Genomic DNA, 12,982 nt, shown 5'->3' with positions numbered 1-12,982 from the left:
GAACTCGGTGGCCCCGGATGGAAAGAATCGGTGGGGCCGAGTTGGACTTTTTGTTTTAGGACATATGTGGATATGAGAAAGTAGTGGAGGGTTTTGGAGCATATCACTAAGCATTTTGAGCAAGATCCTCATTAAGCAACACCTCATCTCTTCTTAATAGTATTGGCTTTTCCTATAGACTCAATGTAATCTTGGATCGCTAAAATAGAAAATGTAGAGTCTTGTGCTTTGAGCTTGAGCCAATCCTTTGTCCTTAGCATTTTGAAGGGTCCACTTTCTAATTCATGCCATGCCAAACATTGAGCTTTCCTGAAATATTTATCTTGGAATAGCACTAGCTCAATGAGCTATATGTTGTTAGGAATTACCAAAACCACCCAGGGATAGTTGCACTTTCAACGTCGACCACCACCTCACCCGTTAGATATTCTTTTGATCGAATTACCTGCAAAAACCTACACATAGTTTAGCTTTCGTAATTTAAGTCTTGTTGCAATCTTACCGAGTGCGACTGGGGGACGGGGTCTTTTGCAGACACAACATGCTCCACTCTCTCCACCTTTATCCCCAACTGAACGTGTTAGTCCACATGAATTTCACCCAAGCGACACCACCCATCTTCTTCCTTCTTAGGCACTCCCTTCTCTCCCAAATCCTTTCTCCCTATAGCTCGCCAAGCTCCACTTGAAGCAGCAAGAGTTTTTGGCCTACCGCGTCAATGATCAAGGCCAGCATCACCAGGGAGCGCACGTTGGGGTGTTGCAAGCGCTACAACCCACCATAGCTGCTACAAGCATGACACCACTTGGTGCCGCTAATGCAGGGGGACCACCTGCTGTCAACGCAGCCGAGATAGCGGAGGGCGTCGTCGCGCCGGTGAAGACAAGCCCGACTGCAGGATCATTAGGAAGTAGTTGATCGAGCCGGCGACGTTCATAATGTGCATGGAAGGCATGAAGGTTAGCAGAGGGTCCTGTTTTGCAATTGCAACTAGGGTTCTGCAATTGCAACAGAATTCTTGTTGCAAAAAGCACCTCCACGGCTATGTCCGTCGCCATTGCAATAAGAGTCCTTGTAACAACCATGTTTTCTCTTTTAATTAATAGATACAACTCTATTTTTTTTAAAAAGAAGTAGAGGAAAGGACCCGGAACGAAGACCCTCCAAACCACGTTGCTGAAAAAAAGTGGGTAAAAATCTCCCAAACCGCTCTTGGGTTGGTCTCTGCGCTGGCTGCCCTCGCCATGGAGGACGATGGCCATCCCGACCCCTACCTTGATCTTCGCCCTGAAATCGCCGAGGAGCGGCGGCGCGCTGCTAGACTCGCTCTTGAGCGCCGCCGCCAGCACCGCGAAACCGCTCCTTGTCTGCTCTCGCCGCCGGCTTCCGTCGCCATGGACGGCGATGCTCATCTCGTCTTGTTCCTTGATCTTCACCCTGAACTCGCCGAGGAGCGGCGGCGCCCCGAACCGTCCTCTTCCCATAAAACTGAGTGAGCTTTCGGCCCTTCTGCATGCCCATCTCTTACACTCCTCACATGCTTACTTCCCATCATAAAAGGAATTCTTTTGCTCCCAACCCCTACCCAAAATAAAAATGCAACTTTGATGGCAATTGCAAGTAGAACCACAGCTTCCATCCGTTTTTGTTCAGAGGGACGGAACAAGCTCAAACGATATGCTTGTTATTGAAGCCTCCTTCAGACCATTGCTAGTACTAGTACTATAGGATAAATTAAATACTGATCTGCCCTATATGGATCCAGATACTATTTGTACTACCTGCATGCAAACTCACACACCTCGAGACATGCATGTGAGGTATACAGTATACTACCTCCATTCCAATGAATAAGTCACGTGCACACATTTCAAAATTAAACTTTGACCATAAATTAGATCAATATCTATTTTTTATGGTCAAAGTTGAATTTTGAAATGTGTGTGGGTCATATTTGTTGGAATGGAGGGAGTAAATTAACAACGCATAAGTATGCGAGGTTTTACGGAGAGAGGGAGTCTTAATGATAGATCTACCTAGAAATTCTTGGTTTACTGAACAAGCATGTTTTTGCTAGATGTGTCTTAGACTGTATAGGTTTGATTATTTATGATGATCTGAGTAATTCCTTTTTTCTTGTGGGGTATGAAATCCTGTGAGAATGAGAGCCATATGGTGGATTGTTCTTAATTAAGTTCATGCTGATCTGTACGACCTACATCCTCCACAGTGAAAGTATAGCCTCCCAAGATTTTGCTTTTAGCAGATAGCCGCTCTGCCAACTGAATTTGATCCGAGCTTATCAACCGGATCAAGTGCTTAATTACAAATGAATTCCCAACTTCCACTGATCCTGCATTCCTGCATCGATCATGACGCCACAAATTAACACTCGATAAAGATTCTCATGGAAAAAATTCACCTCATCCCTAGTTGTATAATCCAGGAGCTCTGTATTCACCTCTGCTTCTCAAAAGTTTCTTCTAAATGTGAGATAAGCTGATCCTCTGGCCAGACATGCTGCACTGAGGCATCCTGTGAAAAACAGGGACTCTACTTCCTTAGTATCTTCCTAGATACTCGTATTTGCTTACCACAGCATCGATGGAAAATCATCTACTGAGACATCATTCCAAAATAAAATAAAATCCTGAGCATCATTGGTTGTCGGAATTATTTTGACCACACCATAGTTCAACCTACGCAAGTCAAACTCTTCTTTGTGGAGTGGGCCGAGCATCCCGACCAGAACGACCTCTCAACATTTGTTTCTTGATTTTTCTGTTTCTTAATCTCCAGTTCTATGTTGTTGTTTTGTTTGCAAGCCTTAAAGGTATTAACATAAGAAAGAAGCCACAAAGCACATAAGTAACTGCATATATGGATCGAATAACCAAAACTGGAAATGGACCAGCATGTCAACACACACCAAAATGCAAACATTGTGGATTGAACTGCTGTTCGGTCAACTGCTATCACGATGTAGTTAAACAAATAAGGAGTATAAACCTATAGATGCACAAAATAATGCTCTAGGTGGTTGATACCACCAACAGGGCCACAACATCTGGCCTTTTAGTTGAAGCAATCAAGGGTTGCTTTGCTATGCAGATATATCTTCACTTGCTCAATACTAAGTAACAAAGATTCATTATCCATTGCATAACATTTGGGTATTTCGAAATCCTTGTCTTGTTTTGTTTTTGTGTATGTCTATCTTGTTTCTGTGTATAATACCTTGAGCGGGAAGGAAGTCTTGTTTTGTTTCTGTGTATGTCTGTCTGTTCCATCAGTATGTCAAAATATATGTGTTTTGGCTGTTATTTACACTGACCTTCTGCCTTCTTGCATAATAAACCTTATGTCTTAAATTTCTGATACTTGCATATTTACTGACTAACAACATGTTCTGATCAGGGTTGAGGAGCATGCTAGCGAGGTTAGTAGCAGTGAGGGCTCTGTAACTGTGGATCTGTCAGAATCCACTGCCCTAGCGATGAATGACATGCCTCATACACTTCAGTCGACCTATTGGTATGATCATAACTATCTCTGTATTAACGGATACTTATTATGACCCACAGTACCCTTTCTTGTGTTTTGCACATCATTGGATATGTTTGATTCATCATCAACTTCATAAGTAGTAGAATATTATTTACATAAAATTAAATGCCAGGCAGCTTAACATTAGAATAACCATTAGTTGTGTGGATATTTATTGATGTAGATCCAATGTGTGTTATGATACTGGCAGCAGCGAGACTGAGTCGGAAACTGTGGTAGGGAAGCCCGAAGAAGAATCAGATTTTGATTTGTACGTATGATTTTGCTGTTTGTTAATATTGAGCTGTATTTTTTATTTGTAACTTTTAAGTCTTAGCTGCATTAATATCGCAAGTTTTGGAATTGAATCACTCAACTCCCCCCTCTTCCTGCGATATGCTTCATCCACTCTCAAACACACACAGGACTACTACTAGCAGTGAGGCTTGATATCTTACACACACACACAAAAAACACTAGCACCTGAAGCTTAGCTGAGTCACTCAGCCCCCCTCTCTGTTGGAGCAGCTCCTCTATCTCTGTTGGAGCTGAATCGCTCAGTTCCTCTCTCTCTACATGCACAAAACTGTGTGATCCTAGATCTGATTGGCAACTGGTCGACCACTGAGGGTGCCTGCTGGCCGTTGCTAGCAATTATGCCCTTGGCCCCTCATAATATGCAGGGTTATGAATTATCCTATCACCCTTGCATGCTATACATGTTAATATTATAGCATCTTTGTGTTTGTAGAAAAGGTATCTTTTTTTAAAAGGAGGATCACCCCCGGCCTCTGCATCAGAGTGATGCATGCAGCCATTTTATTAAGCAAAAGGTCTAAAAACATTTGCGATTCAGTACATGCTCACAAAGGGAGCTAAAATAAAGTGTAGAAAAAATTGCCACAACCGGCGAAAATAGGTCAAGATGACTTAACACTTAGCCTATTGTTGGACCGCCATCCAAACCGGTTGTAAATAACCTGTGCTACCGTCTCCCACCGGTTGCACCCAATAACCAAAAGCTCCCTGGAGTCCGCATGAGTGAGTAACGACCACGTACGGATCCAAGCAGTGGCTCTGTAGATAACCTGCAAAAAATTATTAAGATTTTGTCTGTTTAAAAGTCATCTGATTTCTCCAGTTCTGTATAGCCCAAACTAATGCGCATACTCCTATCCGAATATGTCCTGCAGTATTTGGCTCCACTCCATTTAGCCTGTTACATTATATGTGGACTGCACTAGCCCTTTCCATCAGTTCGGACTTTTGTTTGCGTTGGCTAGTGCATGAAGCTTAACATGGTATCGGAGCTAAGGTCTTGAGTTCAAGTCCTGGTTTGCGCAATTTATCTAAAAATTGTTGTTGCCCCCCTTTGTGTCCACGTATAGGCCTCTTGAGTCATACGTGAGTTTCGCGCTCCGTTGCTCTCTTCCGGTTGCACGTGTTGACTTGTCTTCCCCGTCACACGTGAGAGGGGGTGTTACATTATATGTGGACTGCACTAGCCCTTTCCATCAGTTCGGACTTTTGGTTGCGTTGGCTAGTGCATGAAGCTTAACATAGCCATGTCTAAAATAACGTGTTAATACTAATTGGAGGACTGACATTAAAGGCTACATGAATCGTAAGCCATAGAAGCTTGGTGAGAGGACATTGGAGAAAGAGGTGTTGTATGGTTTCATCCTGGTCACAAAAGCAACATCGTTTACTACCCTCCCATCTTCGCTTTGCCAAATTATCATTGGTCAGAATCACTTCCTTGTGTACAAATCACATGAAGATTTTGATTATTAAAGGAATTTTAATCTTCCAAATAGGTATTGATTTTGGAATTGGACCAGAATCAATTAGGTCCAAATACATAGACTTCATTGTGAATACCCCATTCATAGATAAATTCCAGTGAATCGAATCTGGCCGATCACTCCGCATGAGATGCAGCCAAGAGTCCCATCGGTCCCCTACTAGGGACCTCCTGAACTGGATGTTTAAGGGAACATACTGTAATACTGTAGCAATATAAGCGTCCTTACGTTATACAATATTATAAAGAGTAGGATATTGTGTTGCTAGAGGCGTCTCCCCTAACTATGTATCTTCCCAGAATCTAGTTGTGTTACCGTTTCCAATGATAAATTTAGTCCTTTCAAAGAAGGCTGCCTTCATCCTCATTAACCCCTTCCATAAAGGAGAGTCATTGGGTCTTACAGTAACTTGGGCCAAGTTCTTAGATTGCAGGTACTTATTACGCAAAATCTGTACCCACGTAACCTCGGTCTCAACGGAAAGCCTGTATAGCCATTTGCTAAGCGGGCATCTATTCTTGACCTCTAAGTTCTCAATCCCTAGCCCACCTTGGTCCTTCAGTCTACAGATAATATCCCACTTGGTTAGCCTGTATTTTGTCTTTATTTCATCGCTTTGCCAGAAAAATTGAGATCGATAGAAGTCTAATCTTTTCCTTACCCCTACGGGCACTTCAAAGAAAGACAATAGGAACATCGTCATACTGGTTAACACTGAGTTTATCAGAACAAACCGACCACTATAAGACATAAGCTTACCCTTCCAGCAGCTTAGGGTTTTTTCAAATCGATCTTCAATACACTTCCACTCCTTATTGAATAATTTACAATGGTGAATTGGTATGCCCAAGTAGCTAAACGGTAGGGAACCCAATCCACATCCGAACAATTGTCTATAAGCATCTTGTTCATCTTTGGCTCTTCCAAAACAGAAGAATTCACTTTTTTTAAAATTGATCTTTAATCCCGACAATTTCTCAAACAAAGCACTAGCTTCATATTTCTAGCCTTTGCCAGATCATGTTCCATGAAAATGACAGAGTTCATGTATGTTTATTGGTTCTTATATAGCAAAATAGTAGAAGATATTGATAATGTTCATGTATGTTTATTGGTTCCTCTACATACACCATAGTGTTTTCCCCAATATTCATTATTTTAGATAATGAGAGGGATCACGGGCCATGAGAGGCACACAATTTCTGAGCAACCAGTACGTATACCAACCTTAAAAGCACATTTAGGTGTTCGCAACTCTGCACCACACATATATATCTAGTTAATTTACTTTCCTTTCGATGATATGTGCTTCTTAATATGTGTTGGGGCCAAAGCCCAAAAGCTTATCAATCATTGAACATGATTTCAAGATATTCTGTTTTCTATTTGTTCTACTACTTGAACAGAAAATGCAATTTTGTGTTGGCTGTGCATATAGGTGTGAAGTTCCCGACGAAGAGATTATTCAAAATGGGAAAAACTGGATGACTAAGGAGGTGATGTTGGCATTCGAAAAATATGCTAAAAGAAGTACTAATCTCACGGTCTGTATATATATTTTGAGTATTTTAATTGTTAAAACCACAAGAAAAGACCAGAAAAACTGTACTAATAAAGATTTATATTTCGTTTTAGGGTCTTGACTGGCAGATTGAGGAAATTTGTCACCAATGCTTTAATGTGGAATACTATCACAAAGTTTTCCACCATTACAATTTCACTGTAAAGATTGAGAGCCCTAGGTCAAGTGATCCCAGAGTGGCATTGTTCTTCGCCGAAGTGAAAGAGATATTTGGAAGAAAATACTATTTCTGCTGCCCTCTAGAACCAAATGAAAATGGTACTAATCCTCGTCTTCATGACCATATAGTGAATTAGCTATGAATATTTGTAGTTTTCTGTTAAGAGTTTGTTGGTTAATTTGTTTCAGGTCAGTGTTATGCATGCCATAACGAAGGATTTGATGATCTAAGGCATCCAGCTACAGGTGGATATGACCAGGGTTCGATGGATATGGCATTCCCATTTACTAATATGGATTATTGAAAGTTGTTGAATCATACAGGTTTAGAATTAGTTCGACTGGTTTGAATCTAGTAGTCTGGATCCCACAATCCATTTTCATCTATGAATCTTTCATTATGGGTCTGATACTGAGATTCTGTGCTAATATTGTTTCTGCACTTGAGCACTTTTTATGCAAATATGTGTTTTCGTCAGTGAATATAAAATGAGGCTGTTATCACGATGAGAGGATTATCAACTTCTCTAAACTTTATGTATCAAGAAAGGTTTTACTTATAATGTTCTCTTGATCTTTAGTAAACTTTCAGTAGGTCACTCGGACTGGACCTAAACCTGATCAATTATAGGCACGTCATGTGACACCAATGACTTACGACGGAAGAAAGAATCCTCGGATAGTTTGCTCCCTAATAATCTTTATAAGTAAAATGCATCATAGGTCTTAAAAGTATTCGAGGTATGCCAATTGAATCTTATAATGTTTAGAAATGTACATCATCCTAATTGTGAGCAAGTGGTTCACCATGGGTCAGGCGCAGCTGCCAGGTAGATGTCATTTACATAAACACCCATGACATGTATCTCCTGATTTATGATCCCTTTCTTCTTTTTCCTCTCCTCATGGCTCGGCTGTACGACCGTGGGACTGGTTACTGGCATCAGCGCGTCTGTGCAAGTAGATTCTTTTTTCTTCGAAATATAGTAGGAGCTCTGCAAATTCTATGGAAGGAAAGAATAGTTTGAGTATAACCAAAAACCAACAAAAACACTCGTACAAGATTAACAAAGATCATGGTTCACAACTCTAGCGAAGGCTAGGGCACGTGCCACCGTTGCCTCCTTGACCATGCCTGCTACCGTAACAACGGCGTGATACTTGTTGTCAAACACCCTCTTATTTACCACATGGTCCATGTGGTAAGCAACCTAAAAAATACCCTCCTGTTTCTCTTGCAGTAGATATGCCAGAATGTGTAAGCGACGATGCCATCAATCACATGCCTGGAGGGACGATTACCAGGGCCACGGGTTGAGGTTTGCTACACCTATGAAAAATAATTACGAAACTTTACGTATGGGATGAGTTGACAAATTTTGATTAGAGGGAAGGGGGCCCACCCTGAAATACAGGGGGAGAGATTGATGAGAGCAAGACACGACACCCTCACGTAAGTCAATTTTCGTAGGTGCAAGATTTTTGCCATGGGTTTGGTGCTACCACTCAGGAAAGGAGATTGTCTCCTTCACAAAAAAGGCGAGACAGAGGGATGGTCATGCCCAGTAGCAATAGCATGCCACACCTGGGGCGTGAAACTATACCTAAGTATGAGGTGATCAGCTGTCTTAAAGTTGTTGCCACACATCACAACACGTTGCACGACCATCGCCTTGCAGACAAATTTTGTTTAAAGTAAGGATCCGCTGCCTTACGAGCAACCACAAAAAACCTGCATTTGTTCGCCACACTGGTCTTCCAAATTGCATCCGAACAAATCTGGAGTGGCGAGTAGGAGCCTTGGAATTGGATGTCGTATGTAGAGCTCTCAGAATAGATGCCATTCACCGTCCAACACCAAGTGATGGTGCCCGGAGTCCGGCGAGGAGTGAAGTGTTGAATCATCCAAAGGCCAATGAACTCATGTACCCGTGGGGTAGAGTTAATGCCCCTAAGGGGACGAACCCAATTATTGTCCTGCATGGCCTTAGCAACCAAGATATTCTTTCGCCTCAGCAATGTGAAAAGACCTGGAAGTGACATCCGCTGAAATTTTAAAGATGGCCCCTTATGCTAAGTATATGAAAGACATTATCACTAATAAAAGAAAAATACCTGAAGCTGAAATCTCCACCATGCTTGCTAATTATTCTTTTAAGGATGGAGTACCTAAGAAATTAGGAGATCCAGGAATACCAACTATACCATGCTCCATTAAAAGAAACTATGTCAAAATTGCTTTATGTGATTTGGGAGCCGATGTTAGTGTTATGCCTTTCTCTTTATATAAAATACTTGATTTGAATAAAGTCACACCTACTGAAATATCATTGCAAATGGATGACAAATCAACTGTCATTTCTTCTTCTTCTTCTTCTAACTTTCTTCTTTCCCAATTTGCAGTTTTGCTTTAGCTGAGGAAGCTTGCGTTGATGGAGTCTACTCTTCTCCTTGTGCTTCCTTTTTGTTTTGACTTTGTAGGATGAACAATATGAAACTTGCTACCTATATATGTATGTATGGATGAAACCATTGTATGCTTGTTGTTGGATATGTTGGCTAGCTATATATGTTGCATATGGACTTTTGATTTGGTATGTATATGTGTTGGATGATCATATCCATATGGCAGGGATATGATTTGGTATGTATATGTGTTGATATGCTTGTTGAAAGTATTTTCAAATGTGTGTATGTGTGTGTCTATATATATATATATATATATATATATATATGAAATTCTGTGAAATTGGTTGAATTTAAGAAAAACAGGGGATATACAGGCACTTTGCCGTCTGCTGGTAGATGACAAAGAGCTTTGCCATCAGCCAGCAGACGGCAAAGCTGCCATGTGGCAGCTACCTGTGCAACCTGGGGGGCACTGGGCTGGCCTATATGGCATGCTTTGCCGTTTGCCAGTGGACGACAAAGCATGCCACATGTCAGCTACCTGGGGCATCTGGGCTGGCCTATTTGGGCACTTTGCCGTCTGCCAGCAGTCGGCAAAGCACGCCGTTAACCCCTTAACAGACCTAATCTGCCACGTGTGCCGTCCAGGCCCTTTGTCGTCTGCTGGCAGACGGCAAAGACCTTTGCATCTTTTCCATCCGCCAGCAGAAGGCAAAGAGCCCTTTGCCGTAGTTTGTTCAGCCAGATGTACGTGTTGCCGTCTGCTGACTGACGGGAAAGGCCTTTGCCATCCGCCAGGCATGCCTTTGCCGTCAGCCATGGTAGACGGCAAAGTGCCTGATTCCTGTAGTGATACTTGAGATGCCCGAGGACGACAACATGTCGATTATCCTTGGTAGACCCTTTTTGAATACTGCAGGGGCTATTATTGATTGCAATAAAAGCAAAATAACCTTTCATATAAATGGCAATGAGCATACAGTGCACTTTCTGAAGAAACAATTTCAAATAAATGGTATTAATGTTATTGAAAAGTCTCCGACAATTTCTATTGGAAGTTTTCAACTCCCTCTTCCTACTGCCAAAAAGAAATATGAATACTTATTGTTGGGGACATGCATATCCCTATTGAGGTAACTTAGTGTTTACGAAAATTCTTCGGGTTCATGTTAATCGGAAGTGGTTGTTAATAAGACTTGATCAACCTTATTAATGGATTACTTTTGAGAGACATGTGGTCGATGAATTTAGTAAGCACAACTTTCTGTACCCACTTTTGTTTTCTGTTATTTTTAGTTAAATACAATAAAATTCCATGATTACGTTGTTTTCTGAATTTTCCATGCAATAAAAAGTGCACAAAAATAAAAGTGCTTAGAATGACCTGAAATTTTGACACATTTTTTTCTGAATATTTAAGAATTTTTTATGCAAATAACATCACAGGGGGTGGCCCTGGTGACCACTAGGCACCAGGGCGCGCCAGCTACCCCGGGCGCGCCCTGGTGGGTAGTGAGCCCCACGTGGCCCAAGTCATCACCCAACTTATCCCTTTAGCCCAAGTCATCACCTACCTCTAGAAAAAAATCACTCTTGCTCTCTGCCTCTCTCTCTCTCTCTCTCTCTCTCTCTCTCTCTCTCTCTCTCTCTCTCTCTCTCTCTCTCTCTCTTTCTCTCTCGTGTTCTTGCTCTCAAACCCGCGGATTTCGATCTCTTTGCTCGAAGCTCCGTTTCCGAAACTGTTTTGGGGGATTGCTACTTGGTATGTGACTCCTCCATTGCTCCAATTAGTTTTTGTTCTAGTGGTTTATATTTTGAGTAATTAGCTACTCTTGGTGCTGCTGTAAATGAGCTTGCATGTTGAATTTTTTGAGTTTCAAGTAGTTGAATGCTTGATATAGCCTCTAGACATCCATATGAGTAGTTGCTATCAATCTTGTTAAGTTTTGTTGACAAAATTTTGTGGCCCAATTTTTTTCAGAAATTGTTCGCAAATAAAAATGCACCTCTTTAGGAGTTCTTCGAGGAGGAGGTCCTCGGGAGCATCGTCGAGCGAGAGCTCAATACGACAGTCCTATGTTGAGCCTAGTGAAAGCTCGATGAGGGATGCTGATGTCGCTTGAAACTGCATCGGTATTTCCCCAAAGAGGAAGGGATGATGCAGTACAACTACAATAGGTATTTTCCTCAGTTCTGAAACCAAGGTATCAATCCAGTAGGAGAACCAAGCAACACTATGTAAACGGTACCTGCACACAAAGAACAAATACTTGCAACTCGACGTGTAAGAGGGGTAGTCAATCCCTCCACGGTAAAAAGATAGATAAATTTGTGGTAGATTGGATAAATAGCTCTCGATAAAACGTGAAATAAAATAAGCAATAACAAAAGTACAACAATGTATTTTTGGGTTTTTGGAATAATAGTTCTAAAAATAAAAGTGAATAAAAATATATCACAAAGCAAATATGATAAAGAATAGACCCGGGGGCGTAGATTTCACTAGTGGCTTCTCTCGAGAAATAGCACACGGTGGGTAAACAAATTACTGTTGGGCAATTGATAGAAGATCGAACAATTATGATGATATCCAAGGCAATGATCAATATATAGGCATCACGTCCAACATTAGTAGACCGAAACGATTCTGCATCTACTACTATTACTCCACACATCGACCGCTATCCAGCATGCATCTAGTGTATTAAGTTCATGGAGAAACAGAGTAATGCAATAAGAATGATGACATGATGTAAATGAGATCTATTCAGGTAGGAATAGCCCCCATCTTGTTATCCTTAATAGCAATGATACATGCGTGTCTTGCTGCCCCTTCTATCACTGGGAAAGAACACCACAAGATCGAACCCATCACAAAGCACCTCTTTCCATGGGAAGAAAAATCGATCTAGTTGGCCTAACTAAACCAAAGATTCAAATAAGAAATATGAGGCTTTAAATAATCATGCATATACGAGATCAAAGAAGACTCAAATAATATTCATGGATATAGATCTGATCATAAACTCAAAGTTCATTGGATCCCAACAAACACACCGCAAAAAGAGTTACATCAAATAGATCTCCAAGAGACCATTGTATTGAGAATCAAAAGGGAGAGAGAGAAAGCCATCTAGCTACTGCCTACAGACCCTTAGGTCTATGGTGGACTACTCACGCACCATCGGAGAGGCACCAATGAGGATGATGAACCCCTCCATGATGGTGTTAGATTGGATCTCGTGGTTCTGGAACTTACGATGGTTGGAATTGTGTTTCAGAGACTCCCCTAGGGTTTCTGGAATATTTGGGGATTTATAGGGCGAAGAGGCAGTGCAAGAGACCTCCATGGGGGCCACAACCCCCCTGGGCGCGCCCTTGTGGGTTGTTCTCCCCACGGGCCTCCCCTTTGGTGCTTTCTTGGCCCACAAGGTGTCTTCTGGTTCATAAAAAATCTCCAAAAGGTTTCATGGCATTTGGA

At 41.6% G+C, this 12,982-nt stretch overlaps 1 protein-coding gene across 1 annotated transcript; it reads left to right on the top strand.

The window, feature by feature from the left end:
- Positions 1-1,186: 1,186 nt before the first annotated feature.
- LOC123055743 (uncharacterized) lies at positions 1,187-7,521 on the top strand. Its single transcript, XM_044479625.1, has 7 exons — positions 1,187-1,492; positions 3,418-3,534; positions 3,585-3,602; positions 3,731-3,817; positions 6,790-6,895; positions 6,987-7,191; positions 7,282-7,521. Exons 1-7 carry the CDS (start codon positions 1,245-1,247, stop codon positions 7,395-7,397), a joined length of 897 nt encoding a protein of 298 aa, XP_044335560.1. The 5' UTR covers positions 1,187-1,244; the 3' UTR covers positions 7,398-7,521.
- Positions 7,522-12,982: the final 5,461 nt, after the last annotated feature.

The sequence above is a fragment of the Triticum aestivum genome, chromosome 2D, assembly GCF_018294505.1.
Source record: "Triticum aestivum cultivar Chinese Spring chromosome 2D, IWGSC CS RefSeq v2.1, whole genome shotgun sequence".
NCBI classification, from domain to species: Eukaryota; Viridiplantae; Streptophyta; class Magnoliopsida; order Poales; family Poaceae; genus Triticum; species Triticum aestivum.
This window is presented reverse-complemented; position numbering and strand designations above follow the sequence as displayed.

Coding starts and splice junctions, on each gene's coding strand:
- LOC123055743 (XM_044479625.1), top strand. CDS start 1,245: ATGGAGGACGATGGCCATCCCGACCCCTACCTTGATCTTCGCCCTGAA. Junction 1,493..3,417: donor TCCTCTTCCCATAAAACTGA/GTGAGCTTTCGG, acceptor TGTTCTGATCAG/GGTTGAGGAGCATGCTAGCG. Junction 3,818..6,789: donor GAAGAATCAGATTTTGATTT/GTACGTATGATT, acceptor CTGTGCATATAG/GTGTGAAGTTCCCGACGAAG.